Source organism: Homalodisca vitripennis, chromosome 2, assembly GCF_021130785.1.
Source record: "Homalodisca vitripennis isolate AUS2020 chromosome 2, UT_GWSS_2.1, whole genome shotgun sequence".
NCBI classification, from domain to species: domain Eukaryota; kingdom Metazoa; phylum Arthropoda; class Insecta; order Hemiptera; family Cicadellidae; genus Homalodisca; species Homalodisca vitripennis.
Window position 1 is genome coordinate 30,145,670 of NC_060208.1, and position 19,003 is coordinate 30,164,672.

General features: G+C 33.1%; 1 protein-coding gene across 1 annotated transcript; it reads right to left on the reverse strand.

The window, feature by feature from the left end:
* Window positions 1-414: 414 nt before the first annotated feature.
* Window positions 415-6,923, reverse strand: LOC124356231. Its single transcript, XM_046807415.1, has 3 exons — window positions 6,619-6,923; window positions 2,569-2,838; window positions 415-1,047 (listed from the first exon to the last, which is right to left on the reverse strand). Exons 1-3 carry the CDS (start codon window positions 6,883-6,885, stop codon window positions 844-846), a joined length of 741 nt encoding a protein of 246 aa, XP_046663371.1. The 5' UTR covers window positions 6,886-6,923; the 3' UTR covers window positions 415-843.
* Between the last annotated feature and the right edge of the window lie 12,080 nt (window positions 6,924-19,003).

Here is a 19,003-nt window from a genome sequence, read left to right on the forward strand (position 1 = left end):
TTCATCCTTTCCAGTAGGAAGTTGAAAGATTGTTTTTAAAAACAAGATGCCGATTTCCTGTTAAGCCATATTCTTGCCCCCTCATGACCTTTACGAGAACCCTAATAAACAGAATAAGGGGGAGAGTCGATACAGTACAAGGTCGAATGATTTTGTGACTGATTTTTCAAATGATTTCTTGACTGATTTCTCGACTGAGTTCTCAAATGATTTTATGTTAGTAGAATCAGAGCTCTACTTAAAAGTTCCAAACAAAAACATTATTTTTTACTTGGTCTAAACAGCACTGTAGGATCAATATAGTAATGACATAGAAGAAAAACTTTTTATTAAATTAGTATATGCAATATATTTATTTAAACACATTAATTTATTTAAAATGAATTGTAAATAATTGATATTTAACCATGACAATCTTGAAAACACACATTTATAGAGAAATAGTGATTCTAAAGTAACATTAGTAGTTATTCATCAAAATGAAACTATTTTAACTTCTCAGACATAACAAGATTGCAATAAGAAGAAGATTGCAATAACATAACTTTTGCAATCTTTGTTTCACTGATTTTCGTTAAAGAACCACATGAAAATGTAAACTTTTTAGGACTAATTTGGTTCTGTTACATTCTGAATGTATTTAATATAATTTTCAGTTGTGATTTTTATCAATATTTACTTTACTTTCTTCCTATCATTTAAAAATGTTTCAACATATAGACTGTTAGACTTGTAAAATATAAGTTTCTATTATTATTTAATTTTCTTTTAGATAGTGCAAAATTCATTCTTTTAAACTCAAATGCTGCTAAAATGAATAGTATAATTCAGCAGAGATGGCACTCAGAACAGATATTCTAGAAGAAACACGATGGATGAAATGGCTAAGCCCAGCAGCAACATGTAGAAGACTGGCTGGAGCTTGGTTAGTTGCAGGGCTCGAGGCTCACTGAAGGAAGGCTCATTGTCTTCGTTCATGAGGTATCTGTTGTCATAGATCGGCCATCTGCGTAAGACTGCGTCTTTCCAATATTTTGTCAAACCTGTCTGGAACAAAAAATCCAATTGGATTCGGAAACGATGCCATGATAGTTGAAGCCACTGTAGTGTTTTGTACAATTTTCTAGTAAACGACGTTTTGAAATCATAAACAAGACGAGGGTAATCAAGGACTAAAAGTCAAGAAGGTCTTATTTTTCTAGGCGAAAGTTAGGGCTAAGAAGCCCTCTCTAACACTTAACCTGGGGACCAACGGCTTTGAGGTGACTTCGGAACCACCACTAATAGCCGGGGCAGGCGGGCTGCTTGCAAGGACAGAATCGCTCAACGATCACCACTCCAAGCAGCAGCAACGCTCGAAATTGCTTGATTCGGTTATCTCGCGATAACCGCTACACTCACTAGACTGTACCATTGGCATGTATACTTCATATGTAGATCTAGGTTAGGACAAGCACTCGTTTTCAACTTACCGTTTCAGCTTGCACAGATTCAAAGTTGTAATTATACTATATTCCTGCCAAGGCTATTACATCGAATCTTGAAATCTTGATGCATTAATTTATTCTTAAATATAGTATATTATATTATTGTAATTAATATATTATATTATATTAATTACAATATATTAATATTTAAACATATTGTATGTTTTATATTTAAATATATTGGATATTTGTATTTAAATATACAATATTTATATATTTAATATGTTGTAGTATTTTAGTATATTAATATTTAAATTGAAAGCTTTTTTTGAACTAAATCCTGTTTCAACTGGTTGTACCTCGAAATCTTGCGTTAATATTTTTCTTAAACTTCTAATTCCAGTAATTCAATTTTATTAAAATAGTACAATAATCCCTGTAAAAAGAAAACCTTAATAGATTGCAATAATTACCGGTAAAAAAATCTTTATTCGTTTAAATTGTAGCTTACATAAAACCCTACGCAGAACGGTGTTTGTACACTAAAAATTGAAACACAACTAAATAATACGCCAATGACTAAAAACGCAACAAAATTTGCAAGTCAAAGCATTAAGCACCCTTTCCTAACCTACATTACCTCATAACCGAAGCCTCTGATTAGTCTTCGACCAATCATAAGGCTGAAGAATGTCCTCCTCCGTAGACTAATGGTTATAGTCTCGGCTCTCTAACCGAGAGATCACGGGTTCAAATCCCGGGTTGGTCCAATCATGTACTTTGTACTTTTAAAGTAAAAACTAGTGCCGTATCTGACGCTGATGCTTAAATGAGATTAAGAAAAAGGCTGAAGAAATTAATTTCCCACTGTTGAACCCTATTATAATCAGTTATCTTAGTTGACTACAGAGAGACAGCTGTCTTTCTGTACCCTTACCTGCCTTCGCAGATTCTTTCTCGGGAAATTACATTTTTAATTTACCTACGCATTAACAATTCTATTTAGTCTAAAGTATTTTTTATATATCCTTTATCCCACAACTATTTAGTATCTAAATTTATATAAAAACTATGTAGCAAACGCTACATTAGGGTAATGACAGTGAAGCAAAAAATTGAATATTATCATAATAGCACATACCTCGATTTGCCTGAGAGCACATTTAGTTATTATTTCCAGCAAGGGTGAGAATTTCCTTACGGTAAAAGACACGTGAGCTCCCAAAAGAGATTCTTTCATTAGCCTGAAGTTGCGAAGATCAACTGCATTTATTATATCTGGATTGATGACTGGAAGATCTCCACAGATTATGGCGGGGAGGCACAATTTTGTGTCAATCCTTGCTCTCATTTGCAATTCGTCAGCTTTCAAGTGTGTATATTTCTTCTCAAAAAGAACGTTCCACTGGTTCTGGAAAATATATCTTATGTCAAATGTTGAATGATAGAGTTCAATCCCATATTATAATGACTGTTAAATATTACTGCAAACTCACAAAATATTGAAGAATGATCTGTCTGATAACAAGATTTACTACTTATGAAAATGTTCTTGGAATTCAGAATTTTACTTGCCTACAGAGTAGCAGTATCTTTTGGAGAATTTATGGGACGGGTAACGTAGAAACTATATCACATTATTTATTATGGATTAAAAGAAGACGATGCAGACACGTATTTTGTGAATAGTGTTGATAGAATTGTACAATTAAAAGTTAAATTAACTTATTTTTTTTGTAGAAATTAGGTGGATTGATTAATTAATAGCTGTATTTGGCCAAGGATAATCCATACATTCAACAACTCTCACCTCTACCAGACAAATGATGTAGAGTATGACAATCCATGTTCAATCGATAAAATTGGACTAATTTTTATCGATATAGGCTTTGTCTTTACTGTCATATAATAAAAGGAATTAAATTTTACTATAGATAGTCAATAGTTTACCTTAGATAATCAAAGGTTTAAGGTAAACTATAAACGATATTGCATCCGATACTACATGCAACTTTAAAATTTGTGGTTATGAATGAATAAAACTTAGCTTTATTAGAAAGGAAGTTAAGAATACTCAGTCCTCTCTTCCACTTAACCTTAGTACAATTTATCGTATTAAAGACAAAATAGGGAGTAATTGAAAATTGTGTTCAATAAGTGAACAAAACCAAATTAAACATATATAGCTTATTGTTGGAAATGAAGTTAAATCTTTCGGACAGATGCGTAGGTAATTTAGTAGTGTACATATTATAACAAAATAACAAGCATTAAGATAGTCATGGAGTTCTTTCAATTTCATTATGGATAGTTGTTGAAAAATCAAGAGCTTTACTTTATATCAATTTTCAAGTTCTTCGTTGTGACAATTTGATTAAGAATTCTGGAGTAACCGGTAAATATGGTCTGAGTCTTGCTTTCATCGAGTTTGAGTCAATATCTGAAAGCCCATTTCGCAAATGCATCAATGTCTTTATTCCTTTAAGTTACTCCAGAGATCATGTTGTTTGGTGAAAAGTGTGTGTAAATCTGTAATTAATAAGTATGTAAGGGAAGATTAGAATTACTTATTACAGTTGTCACATCGTATATGTACGATGGGAACAGTAATGGACCAAGTACAGACCCCTGTGGAAGCAGTTCTTCATGACGAGTACCCATCCCTTGTTCTTACATATTGTTGACATTCAGTAAGGTAAGATTTGGCCCAATTGACAAAACCATCAGAAAACCCCACCCGTTTGAGTTTGATGAGGAGAAGGGGGTGATAAATATAGTCAAATTTATTTGTAAAGTAAAGAAGGTCAAGAAAGTTAGTGTTTTCTGTCCACAGCTAGACGAATATAATCCATAATTTTAATCTGTACTTTAATTTCAGTATACACAGAGTTACAGTAATTAAAGTTCAGGATAATCAGGTTAATTACCATCATAGTTAAGGGATAAGCATAGGTCAAAAAGTTTCAGACATGGTGCGCAACATGGGTCGGGTTAGAAACGGCTACATTGTCTAACCAGGTGTCAGCAGTGAGAGTTTGGTGAATTGCTAATAATGACAGTATAGTCATGTTGCAGGAGTGAAGCATATTAGTTAAGTATTGTGGGTCATTCGTATTAGTACCAATTAGATTTAAGTCTCCGATCACAATGACATGAGTGGAACGAGCTATAAGGTCAAGAGAAGCCTGTTCGAACTCCGCAATTGAAATGAATAATAAAACAAATTAGGTTTAAAATAATCAAATAAACGTTAAGAATAAGACAAAGTTAAGAGTGTATATGTGTGAAATAATGTAAATATGAATGTATTTATATATGGAAGTAAATTAGTGTTATATTATGAAAGAATAAAATCGTTAAAATTACATAATAAAAAGAATATTTAATAAAAACTGTTAACGTTTTACTTAGAGATTGGCTGAGTAAAGTCCGTCATCCGAGTCGCTATTAGTTTCATCATGTCCTTGTCCCATCCTTGCTATGCCATCTCCTCTATCAGCACCTCTAGCCGCTAGGTCGCCAGGTCCTTCCGCATCGTTACCTAGGTTCCCTTCAGTGTCTTCTTCGCTCAATACACCACCCATACGTCTTTGTAGCTAACGAAGCAGATGGTGATGGCCATATTTCGCTTCTTTCCATCGGCCCAGGCGTGGGATTTCCTCCGACTCGGTGAGACCTTCAGATAGCGTGGACCTGCAGTTCAACACCAACATTGTCCTGGCCCACCGTCATGACGATCTGGTCACTGTCCTCTCCAGTCGTCTCCTCCTTGTCAACTTGTCGTCTAAATCCGCACCTTCTCCGAAAAGACAGTAATCTCGCCTGAAACTTCTCCATCTCTTGGTTGGGTGATGTGAACGCAGTTCTCAGTACGGTGTTCAGCGCCTCTGTCACCCTGGGTGACAACCTCATCCCCAGCTAGAAATTTGTTTACACAGTCAGCGATAATTGCAGGGTCGACCTTGTTGGTCTTATCAGTTGATGCCATTGTTGGTGTTCCGTGTGTACCAGTTTCTTATCAGAGGACGAAGGTGTCACTGGTTGACCTGTGAATCCAGATATAAACAAAGCCGACGACCGAAACATACAATAAAAACTAACTGATAACTGAAATACGTTTTCTTAACGAAATGCAATATGAACTGTAGATTTATATACAAAGTTCATAGTAAATGCTAGTTAGATGCTAAAGAACTTTAAAATTGAGTAAGATTTGCAGTTAAAATATCTAAATAATTACGAAGCCGAGACAAACACGTTTTACATGACTTCATCCTCACTCGATAGAGGGTGCATAACTATGTTTGCATAGCGGTACACGAAGGAAATAGCGATTATAAATATATTAAAGAAAACTATTAAACGAATGCTGTACTGGAGTAAGCTTTGATAATAGCATCTTTTAAATCTAATTAACACAAATATACGGTAATTATTACAAGATTAATATGGATTAAGAATAAACAAAAGGCTTAGGGCAGTTGCGTGCGCTATTGGTTTAAAGAACAGAACTAGTTTTACTAGGTCTGCCACACAATTCCCATAGGGGTGCAAGTTTTATTCTCTGGAAAGTCAAAGCTTGTCATAAATCACAATATAGATTATTTATATTAGACGTTTTGACCTTTAAAAGGCATAAAATGCAAAACAAGTTTAACATAAACATTTATAAACCAGAAACTATGATACTATAAAACCGGTTTTGGAATAGATTCCATATGAGTATTCAGAATTAGATACTCATATACATCTAAAAAGCAACAAGTAATCCAAATTCATTGTAGATACAACTTACGTTACAATGAAACACTGCCCATTTCCCAACAAACAGATGTAGATCAGCATTATGAATAGAACTTGAATTACTAGAATTTACTGTAGTAAGTTGATTAATCGTATTTGGATTCGACATTGCTAAGAATTCACGAAATTGAATATATTACATTTAATCACATATTTTGATACCTTCAATAATATTATTTACTTGGATGTATGTTGTGAATGTATCACGTACCATTTTGTAAATAGTGAACAACTACGAACAAGCATCCGAGCAATGATGGACGTTCTTATAAACTGTAAACGTGACCAAACGGATGGTTTACTCCATCCGGCAGATAAATAATAGTTAAATTTCCTAAAAAATCTATAATATCACGTTCGAAACCACACAAATACAAACAAAACTCACCTCAGCGTTGAATGCCCAATTTTTAATTTGTTTCCGGTTATATTTGTGGTAACGTGGAGCAGTCCAGTAGTAGTCCTGCTCCACCAGCTGCTGTATAGTGTCCACTCTGGGAGAGTAGAGAGTGAGAGTCAGCCTGGAGACTATGCCAGAGGATAGACAGGACGTGAGTAGTAGAGAGAACACCGACCAACCGGTTAGAACATGACGAGAGCTGCCGTTACCCACTAGGTCATCTGAGCTCGTCATCAAAAAGTGTCCAAAGACCATCAGCGTGCAGTTACCCAGATCTGTTACAAAAAATGCAATTTCACTTATATGCCATTATTTATAGCGCTCAATTTGTACTCATCATCGACCTCGTTGTAGTTGCTTGCCACTAACATTTCACCGTTATTATTTAAAAAACTACAGATTATTCAGTCGTATATGTTAAGCCAATAAGCTAGAAACTTTGTATTGGCAGACCGCATTGTTCAAGATGCAGCCTAACCTAACCTAACCTAACCGAACCTAGCCTAACCGAACCTAACCTAACATAACCTAAACTAACCACATACTAAATCAACGATTTTTGAGGGACTCCTACAACAGTCCGTTATATCGTGATGGGTAACACCGATGCTGCAATATCTTTTTTTCCAAAATCTTCACGTCAAATACTACTTCCCGAACAATTAAACCAAGTGAGCGTATTGTCCCCTCCTTGTGCAGGATATGGCGGTGTGGTTAGTCTCGTCACCTCACGCTTCACCCGCTCTTGCAGGACTATCGAACTGACTAACCACTTACCTTTTCTTTTCCTGATCCCATCGTTCATGAAGAAAGTAAAAATAAATGATTATGAAATAATTCATGAGAGGCAACATGGTACTTGAGATCAAAGACAGAGGGAACGTAGAGCGGTGGAGCAACAACAATAATTTATCGATAATTAATAATGTATCCGTACGCGATGCCTTTAAGCCTTTAAGTTACGCACAGATCCGAGCAAGAATAGCAAGCACTCTCATGTCCAAAGATAAAAATATCAATCAGGATTAGTAGAAATTGTCTCTCTCGGTTTGTAGGTGACAGGTATATAGGTTTGATAAAGATTTGGATCCATTATATTGGCCGGATCTTCTTGTGGCAGGATCCGATTTTGGAGCTTCCTCCTTATTTCGCTGTTTACACATCCATCACTCTGAATCAAACCATTCCCAGAGAGATGGAAATTGTATCTTCTGCCTGTATCTGACTGAGTAGGATATCTCAAAGAACCATTTAAACTAGACTTTAAACTTCCACGAAGCTTAATACATACATAAACAAAATCAAGTTTTCTGATGGTGCATTTTCTTCATGGAGATTGGTAGAGCGTTACTTAAGCCTATCTCACTGGAGAATTTACACTTTATTTTTGCTTTAAATTTTAGCATAAACATGATTTTTTTCATAAACACCTTAGAGTTCAATGATTATGCATGTTGCTCTATGGAATATCCTTGTGAATGCTCGGTCTAGGATACACATACCTTGTTTATTAACTACCCACGTATCCCCCAATTAATACTCATAATATTCCGTTTACCTGTAAAAGATGATTCTTAACTGTATGATCACATAGGCCTACTTACTCAGATATTGGTGTCGTAGAAAATATGCAGCGCTACATGCGGCAATGACAAACACAAAAGCTGTGAGTGTAGCGAGCCACACGGCTAACTGGAAGATTGATAAAAATTTTTTCCAATCAAAGTCAATCGGCTCCGGTTTTCGCACCATAAAGATAATATCGGCCTGAAATAAAAGAAAGATTAGATTATTTAAAGATGAGGTAATGAAATGTTAATAAAACAAAACATTCAATATGGTTTTTTTGTACGAGGCCTTTCGTAACCACGTGGAGTCGCCTGTGGTGATACTATTTAATGCTATTTAAAATGTTCTCCAATTGCTCCAAGAGTCTTCAATGTGGTAATTGTTCATATCAAATTCGTAAAGTGGTAAGAAGAAGAATAAGATACACCTTTGGTTTTGATATGGAACGTTAGGCTGCAAATTGCGTGTTTCCATGATTTCGCAATGTAATAGACTGTTTAGATAAAAGAAAGTCTTGTGGATGGCATTAAAAGCCACCTCTCCTGAATTAGCTTACGTTCACTTAGTCATGATGCCAAAACCCTCTAAGAGCTTGTTTATCGTTGTTGCTAGCTCCTATCAATTAAATATGAGGTGGAGATATGCTCATCATTAGGCAAGACCACATCCAGGAATGGGAATAGGAACTGTTCCGTGCTCAGACACACAAAATCTTTGGAGCCAATAATATCGTATCTTTGTTATGTAATGCAATCTCGAAGAAATGAATTGCTCCGAATTTGCGTATTGGAAAATTCACGGGTTAGGTTGACCCCTTCTAGTGAATATTTGTGGTTAGAAATAGGCTCTTTTTTAAGAGAACATTATTTAGTTTGTTCTTTGCAAGAAGGGCCTATAAAGGCCTATAAAGAGTCGGAAGTAAATTAAATAGTCGAAGGGCCTATAAAGTGTCGAAGTAAATTTTCAAATAAGAATTGAATCATTACATTCAAATAAGAATTTCTCTTTGAGTAAATCCCTTTCCAACGTAGCTATGTTATGTGTAAAATTATAATAATTTAAGAATTTTGGCAACATTCTTGAGATAGTTTTAAAACGTATCACCAGTGAAACTTTAAAATATTTACTCAGCATTCATAAAATGTTCTCAATTATAATGTTTTGAATTTCATTTGTTAGAACGCAGTTCTGTTGAATATGGTAGTGTATGTCATATCTACGAGGATTATTATCTCAGAACATTTTATAAACGTTTTAAGAGTTTTAAATCTTCAAAACACCTAAAAGAAACTTAAGAAAACAAAAAAGTAGGTAAACAAAATTTTTTTATTTAAGTCTAAAGCGCAAAAACAGAAGAAATCTTAAGCCAGTACTATGCATTAGATTGATATTGTCTTAAATAACGAATGTATAGTTATGATCTTATAGTATGGTGTGAGTATTACCTTGTAGTATGACGGTCCAAAGTCTATAATTTTGTACAGTCCAGCTAGCTGCCAAATATGTCCCGATCCGAACTCAGCTTCTCCGTCTATAAGAGCTTTCCCAATTCCACCGTCCCATGTTTTGTTGGCCGTTACGGAGCCCCAGGACTCAAACATGGCATAATTGATAGTGAAGTTTAGAGAATTAGCCATCTCTTTAAATGTCTGTACTTCTATACCATCTGTAACTTTAAAAAACGTTACAGTTACAACATACATAATGTAATAATGCTATTACAGGTGTATCACAGCAATGTTAACATGGAAATGTAACATTGTGCTTGGATAGAACATGTTTGAAGGAAAAGGGAGAGAGTGAGAGAATTATAATATATTTTCGTAGTATGGAAATTGTTTACTATAATATATAATACTATATTATATGTTTACTAAAATTATATAATGCATAATTATAGTATTTTATTTCTATTGTGTCTTCCTTACATGTGAGCATAGACATTTCCACTTCCTACCTCACGTTCTTGTGTTTGTGCATTAAATACAGTTTTGAAGTCCTCTTCTTAAGCCAGCTCCTATCTTGTAGCTTGTATCGTAAGCAATTTTGACAGGTTTCTTTTTCACGCTGTCAGTCCCTCTTATCATGATATAAGGTGTCGATGTAATCTTGGCAGTTGACCAAGAAGGTTTAATGATAAGTCATAGAGGGAGTCTTTTAGAATGAATGTAACCAAAGCCAACAGGAGGCTAGGATGGGGAGTGTAAAGGGAAAGTAGTACAATCGGAAGTGTGGTGGCAGAATCTAGTGTGGAAGCAGGGACTATGGAGAGAGGAAAGACAAGAGCATTGGTGGGTAAAATGTTGTAGGGAATAGACTTGGTTTATTTCCACTCCGTATTAAATATAAACGATACAAAATTTTCGTAAAAGATTTGCACTGGGTTAAGCTCTTATCAAGAGTTCGGAACGAATCTCGATCCTGATGATGGAAATAACTGGAGAGAGATTAATATATGCTAATCGTTTCATGGAAAGAACAGTTAATGATAACTGAAAGGCTAGGCGAGGGGACTCTTCCATAAAATGTTTGAGAAAAGTATCAAGAAAGTGTGGGTTATGGGATAGGATATGACATATTATTGGGAGATTAGGTAGTAAAAGAAAAAATGACTACAATGGGACGTGAAATCTGTTTTGACTTTTAGTGGAAGAGACCTATTCATGAGATGAAGTGAACGCAGTTATTATGAGGAGTTTTACAGGATACTTGCATAATATGAGGAGAAGAAGCACAAAAAATAGTATAGTAAACAATTAAGAATAATATATCAAAATAATGCCTCTTGACACATCGGGGACATTTGTTGGTGCGAGATATTTTTAGAAATTTAAGAGATTGAACGTGTCGAAAAACATTTTCCACCAACCATGCAATTGACTTCCAGCAACGATAATGGATGAGGAAACGCAATAATCAATGAAGCGAAGTGATTAAGAGCTTTAAAAAAAACATAATAGTTTAACCGCTGTATCTTTGCTCACTAAAATAATCAATTTCTATGAAAGTAAGATTTATTTCTTCACCTGGTTTGCTTAAGTTCTGGAAAATTAAGTGGGGAGGAACGTGCATTGTTGCCACTGTTATAGTTCTCCCGCTAAGATTAGGAATCTTCGACTTAAACCTGTTTTCTTCCACCTCAGCAGCACTGCTTGTAGTGAAGTGGCGAGGTGGGTTATAAACAGAGCTCAACTCCAACACCGAATTGTCAGACAGAGTCACAGCCACAACCTCTGGACAACTGCTGTAAGCCATACACTGGCTCAGAGTGGTCAGGTTTAAACTGGACGAGTAGTTTATGATGTATAATGGATATTTCATCATTCTACCCACTATTTCTGTACAGATTTCAGATGCACTCATTTCCATAACCACAACACCACTACAGTCACTGAATGGCACGCTCTTAGAATTTTTGAGAACAACAGTTTTGTTTTGTTTTTCACAAGTTTTTACAAATTCATCCGCTCTTTTATCGTCCCTTAAAATAACACATAAAGAGAATTCTCGGAGCAATGGAAAAATCTTTGGAAGTACACTGGTTTTTGATGTCGGACTTGTATATTTCAAAGCACTTATATGTGAAACTTTTATTACGCTAAGCCCTATGGACGAAACGAGTATTGTTTTAAATAAATAGTCACTCATTCTGTTCGAACTATACCAGACATTTATTCTAGAAACAACATTAATTCAATTAAAAGCAAGCGTAAAATGCCGATGAGGGCTTACAGGATTCATGTCAGAACTAAATTATCTAGGCATGTTATTATGTTACAACAAAACTCACGCCATTGGTATGTCAATGTCATGTTGTACATGTGAAAACACGGCGTTGAATAAATTTAAATTGAAAGTATAATAATAATCTTTATGCAGCATAATTTGGTTTTAAATTGTATAACAACCACCTTGGAAAAATAATAGGTATTTTTTAATTTTTTTAATTTTAAAATTCAGGTTTGAAAAATATCTTGAGGAGCATTGCTGTATTAACAATTATTATCATTTTCGGTTAAATTTGTGAAATTAGAACTTTCTAAAATGAATTTCATTCAAAACTACTCCTTTCAAAGTGACACTTACACTTTGTGCAAAATATATAGTTGTAATTTGTAATTTATATATTTGTACAAGAGTACCTTTAAAGTCAAGAGCAACAAACAACTGATAACTCTTAACTACGACATGTTTGGCGTTCCCAACTTGTGCAAGCCTATCTTTAAAGTGGTTGTGCTCGCTTGTGCATTGACGGATTCCGTTGAAATAAGTACCGTTGGAATTGCAATAAAATTCTCCACATAGTTGGCGTTAATGCATTTTCATAACTATACTGTTTTGTTTTTGTTATGTAACTTTACAATTTTTCAACAGACACCATTTTGTTAACATTAAAGAAAATAACAAAATTATTTCTTTCCTGTTACTTATTCAAGCCTATGTGCCAAATTTGGTTTATTTAGCTTTACTAGTTTTAGAGATAATAATTTGTTAATAAAAAAATAAAAAAATGGCGGCTAGCGGCTAAACAAAGTAGAAATAGGAAAATAGTGTCTTCATTTTTAGCTTAGAATCAATCACTCACATAATCTGAAAATACATAGCCAACTTTTTTGTTACACCCTGTATACATGCACCACGGAAAAATTACGTAAAATGATTTTTTAATGTCAAAATGGGCATATTTAATTAATTTTTTCCGCACAGCTGTATCTTTTTCTTTTTTATTGTTCAATATTAAAACTGTTTGAGAGCTTGAATGGCCACTTTACCAAGGTCACCAATGTTGCATTGACTTCGGAACTGCTACAATTTCAATATATCTGAAGGTTTTTTTATATTTTGTTAATATAGTACGTTTTTCATGTGTATATGTAAGTGTTTTAAAAAACTTTAACTCTTTTCCTGAAACGAATTTGGATTTATTGTGTTGGCCTATAAAATCATCTAGAGAGTTTGTGTCTCCAGGAACATCTTATATAACACTCTATTTCATAAAGAATCAGAAGTTAAAACTCGTTTAATCTAACGTAAAAGAAAATTTATTTTATCACAAACTCATGTAATCCACAAACTAACAAGGAGCGTACTGGAAGAAATAAATTTGATAACAGAATGATAAAAACGTTGTTTATACTGGACATTTCCTTTCTTTAGATTCACAGACTAAGTTCATATGTATATAGTTTTACTTTATTATGTGTGCTTTATACTAGTATCAAATGAAAATATTTATAGAAATTGGCTATAAAACCTAGTATAAAAGTGCACAATTTTAACTCCTTAAAGGATGGTACGGTTAAGCCAAGCACTATTTTTGACTACAATTTGTAACTTTACTGTTTACTCATTAATTCTTAAAACTTTTTCTCGCGAAACATGTTATTCAGTTTTATTTTCAAATAGTATGTCCAGGAAACAAATTCTCCACATAATTCTGAATATGTTCAGAACTTCTTGTGTGTCTTTTTGTTTTTCTGATCACTTACCACGATCGCATTTGAATACTAGAGTAATTTGTTACCATAATTTTGTGGTTTTGAGACATGTGGTTTCAAGCCACCGTAGATTTCAAACAATTTATTTCTCTTTTTGGTTTTATTTATATCAATTAAGAAGAACTATCGGAATTTAATTATGATTATTTGCGTAACCCCTCTTCAGTAAACTGGAGCTGGTTCCAAAGTACACAAACCTCGTAAGTAATCGTAACTGTTTTATGACTATATTTGGTGAATGAAACCCCGTACTTTAGAACAAATTCCCATAATTTACTGAGGTAAATATTCCGCTGTAATATACATTTGTACAAAGACAGCCACCACTGTCAATCATAAAAAAACGATTTCTCTCTTGCGCTTTGTTTATATAAATTGGGAAAATCAACAGAAAACAGAGCTAGTCTATAAGTAAAATCCTCGTTATCGTTATTCCTATCAGCTACCCTATGTAAATATTTTAATTCATAAAAAATATTAATTAGTGTCATTTTACACAAGCAAATTCCTCCGAGGTGGGGGTGTAATACTGACTAAGAAAAACCTACTGAATGATAAAATATGTACACCTCAAAAAAGTATCAGAGCTCACTGAAGACAACGTATCTGCAATATGTATGAAGAGTGTGTTTAAAAGCAGAAGAATATGTTAATATTGGTATTGTACAGGTCTCCCATTGATTCTAATGCGGGACTTTTCATCAACAAAATACATATACTTTTATACATAGTTAGACATAATAATATAATAATGCTTGATTTTAACATGAGATGAAAAAATAGACCTATACCAGCAGGGAAGTAAGTAATATACTTACAACTTATGGCCTCTGTTATAAGAATGACCTCTTTCCTACCCGAATAACTTAGAGTACAGAATATATTATTGATGGTTAAAAAAATACAAAAAACTCAATTAATTTTTATTATCAAAGACAGAGCCAATATTTAAAAAAGATATGATTATAAGGTTAAAAATTAATTTTATTTGATATTATATAATTTTATAAGAAGTGGAAATGGAAATAATATTGAACGACAAAAAAAGTACATCACAAGAAGTTTGCAAAGAGGTCTTATCCAAAAACCCAAAGTTAATAAACTAGCTTTCAGTCATTCGTTTTCCTACACGGGCCCACATTTATTTAATCATACTAAAAAAAAGAAATCTAAAGACTTAAATTCTTTTAGCAATAACACAACTAATTGGCTACTTAGTCAAACTGAACAGATAGATATCATACACAACAGATTAGTCTAAAATATTCTTAATTGAATTCTTCCTTTCTTATTTGCAAACGAACATTCGTCCCCTTTATAAACAATTCTTTTATTTTAATGTACTTCTCTTTTAAATAGTGACCAATATAACATAACATTTTATACAATCTTAATACTATTTCATTAGTCTAAAATGTTAAGATACACTGTCATTATATAAATTGTATTTGTAAAATAGATGATTTAAAGTCTTCAATATATTAAGAATTTCATTTATTTTATGTATATTTAAAGCATTTACTAGTAAGTAAATTTAGTATTGACAACAGTTTGAATTGATTAAGTTATGTATTTATCGTAAATGTATTTTCTTTAAGATGTAATTTTAGTTAAATGTAGTAAGAAACTTTCAATATTACCGCAGTGATCTGCACATCATCAAGTCCTTATCAGAGAATAGAGAACTGTTATCAGACTTTTCCTTGTTTATTGGTTAGTTTATCTAACCACGCAACTTCTTAATGTGGTTAGATTATATTCCATAATAATCCTGTTTGTAAAGTTTATATTTTTTTCGGAATAAAATTAATTATTTAAATATATATATATATATATATATATATATATATATATATAGTGCAAAAGTAATAAATAAAATACAGTATAAACTTATGACAGTAGCTATAAATTGACTGTAGCTTAACTATCTATGCGATAACAATGATAAAAAAATGGTATAACTTAATATAACAATAAATATAATTAAAAATAATATAACGGCGTAATAGGATATAAATAACTACTAACAAAGAAGCATAACGAAAAGATAGATACTAATTCCAGTTATTTATATTTTTTATCTAGGCAGTGTGCTTATATTTTTGTGTATTAAAAGTATAATAATCAAGTATTAGTAAAAATGCACATTTATATTTCAATATTCTACAACAATTTCTGAGGAAAATTGTAATACGATTATAATTAGAAGTCATGGTTGGATATATTTTACTCAGATGTAAAAAGTACTCGTACATTTGCAAAATTTGATAGGATGTATTTACATAATTTAAAAATTTATTCTGCAAGAACTTTAGTTAAGAATAATGTTAACCAAAAGTCTTGGATATAAAACTGCACATCATTATTATCTAAAAGTTTTTAGATAATGAGATAAAACGGATAGAAAAGAAATCATCATTCATACTAATACAGCAAAGTTTGCTAAAGAAAATATGCAAATTAAGCTCAAAATATATAGGGCATTCAACGTAAAGTTGACCCAAAGTAGTGCAATTTTTACAACAACATAAAGAATTCGAAGGATGTGATCAAGGAAACCTGGAACATTAAAACAGGGAGGTAATTCTCTTTCGTCTGCTATAACCTTATCTACGTTTGTTTGGAATGCAAATTAAAGTAATCACTTTTTATAAGTTTTGTGCATTTCCTATTTTATTACTTTTAACTTTAAGTCACTCTCTTAAATTATCTGAATCAATTTGTAAAATAAAACTAATGAAATTATTTCTGAAACATAAACTATATTTTTATAGTTTGGTACACGTTTTATTTTGCATTGTAAATTTTTACTTGATATTATATTTTCACCAAGAAAGCTCAACAAAGAACACAGTACATGCAAGGGCTAGACCAAACAGTAGCAGGAAGAATACAGGTTTGATCATGTTGAGCTGCAGAGGTTGAGGCTCGCTGGAAGTAGGAAGGTCCTGCTCTACCATGAGGTGTCTGGAGTCATAAATTGGCCATCTGCGAATAACTTCAATGCGCCATCGCTTCGGCAAACCCACCTGTTAAAACAATTCTCTACGTAGTCTAGAGTCAAAAGTCAAAGTCATAGAATATCTTGTTTTGCCAGGCGAAGTTAAAGTGAAGAAGCCCTCTCAAACACTTAACCTGAGGACCAACGGTTCAAAAGGTGACTTCCGAACCACCACCAACGACCGGGCAGGCGGACTGCTTGCAAGGAGAGGATCACTCAGCGGTCACCCATCCAAGCAGCAGCCACGCTGCTTGATTCGAGTATCTTGCGATAACCGCCGTACCCACTGCACTGGCAAACTTCTACTATTGTTATCAAGAAAATCAAATTATCTTGATTGACAATCATTTATCATTGTCTTGAAACTTTAAGAAGATTAATGAAAGAAAGTAAAATTGGTGGTAGGTAGAGGGGATGTGACAACAGTTAAAGATCAAATAGATTTTAAACTGTTTTAAGTGGAATTTCGTTGAACTGAAGAATCTTTTCATAAACCAGACATCGTTTCCAATAACACCCAAATAGGGTTCAAAGACAACTTCAATAATCCTCCGTTATCAATAATTTTTATTTTTAGATGCATAGCACTAGCCTAAATGATTTAAGAAGTTTCCGGAACCTATCATTGGAAGTTATAAGGTGTTGCTATTCTGAAAATGACGTTTTGCATCCTGCCTATAATAATAGAAAGGAGGAAAAACACCGGGAGATTGAATTTGAACTTCCAGCTCAAAGGGTTTAAACAAACTGTGCGGAACACAAACACAGATATTGAGTTAGTGTCTGGGTTAGCATTCAGCTAATCAATGCACCAGTAATCGAATAGCTTTGATGAAAGGTGACTGCCAAATTCTGTGTCTGTTTATTGTATTGTCCCTCCACAGTGCGTGTCATCTTATTATAGATATAGAGTTTGACACGGAATATTGGTTGTGAATTTGGTCGATTACCATTTGGATTGTGATTACGTGATGTGATATTTTTACATAGAGGGTCGAGGATTTCTTCCCATTACATTATTATCTTAGTATTTATGAATGAAAAGTTTGAAATCTCCATTGTCGAGAACTGAACGTTAGGCTAAATTAAATAACAGTATATTTCGAAATTACTGATGTGCCTCAATAAAAGCATCCTATTGTAATGTTTTAAATTGTTCTGAATAAATTGAAAAAGGAAGTTCGCTAACAGCTCAACTGAAAAGGCTTATTAATATACTGTATGGAACGTTGTACACATGGAAACCTTGTAACCTAGGAAACAAATAATAAATTCACTGTAATTCTTCAAATACATTTTTAAAAGTCTAACAATGAGTTATATTTCTTTTCAATCTGTTTTTTAGTTCTGAATAAAAAGGGATACGATTGAGAAAGTTACTTTGTGTTTTGGGTTATGGTATGCTTAAATGTTCACACTATTGGGGTAAATGTAACTTGAAGGAAAATAAAAACTTTATCATAATAGTTTGCTTTACAAGTCTAAATATGCTTCTTCGTGTTAGAGAAATAAATTTTGATAAAATATTTAGTTTTTTCTTAGGGAAAATTGGTTGCAGGTGGAATAAAAGCTAATTTACTTCTAATTTGATTAGTACTTTTAACATTATTAAATATTCATTTGTATTTGTAAAAATTAAAAAAAGTTTTTAGCATTTTGAAAAGTTTTAAAACATTTTTTTCAAGTAATTTAGTCAATTTAGACTATTATAGATAGGTTTTATGATAATAACTATGACTAAAGTTGTGAAAATCATGAATACCTCCAAAAATCTAAGAGTTTCCATCGTTAGTGGGTCCAACAAAGGGGAATTTTTCCTCACACCAAAGGTTGCGTGACTTTCACCAATAGTTTGCTTTACAAGTCTGAACATGCTGAGAGCCCTGTGGCCTAACAGCCCGTGGTTGAAGACGACGGGGAAGTCATCTCCATCAATCTGGATCAAAAACGTTGCCTTTCTGTCAGAACTCGCCTTTTCACTGACATTCTCAGGTGACATGTGCTCGTACTTCTTTTCGAAACGGTTGCTCCATGGGTCCTACATGAAACATAATGAAGAGTAATAATAATTACCAAAATAATATTCTACTGCAATAAAAATAATCAAAAGCGGTTTAAAAACACATAAAATTGAATGCAAATAGTATTTTAAAATGGTTTTAAATTTCTAAAAGTATAAGGTTTTATTTACAAATTACAAAGTGTAATTTATAGTACTTGTTTACCTTAAGTGATTATTTATATTTGTTGATCAAAACCTTTTTCGATCTCATAATAATTAAAGTCGTCATAAAGAAATTAAGAT

Bases quoted from the DNA above. Each gene is read 5' to 3' on its own strand.
- LOC124356231 (XM_046807415.1), bottom strand. From the start codon at position 6,885: ATGGTCTTTGGACACTTTTTGATGACGAGCTCAGATGACCTAGTGGGT. The intron at 2,839-6,618 runs GTGAGTTTTGTT...TATATTTTCCAG, and splicing joins ATTGGGCATTCAACGCTGAG to AACCAGTGGAACGTTCTTTT. The intron at 1,048-2,568 runs GTATGTGCTATT...TTTTTGTTCCAG, and splicing joins GTGCTCTCAGGCAAATCGAG to ACAGGTTTGACAAAATATTG.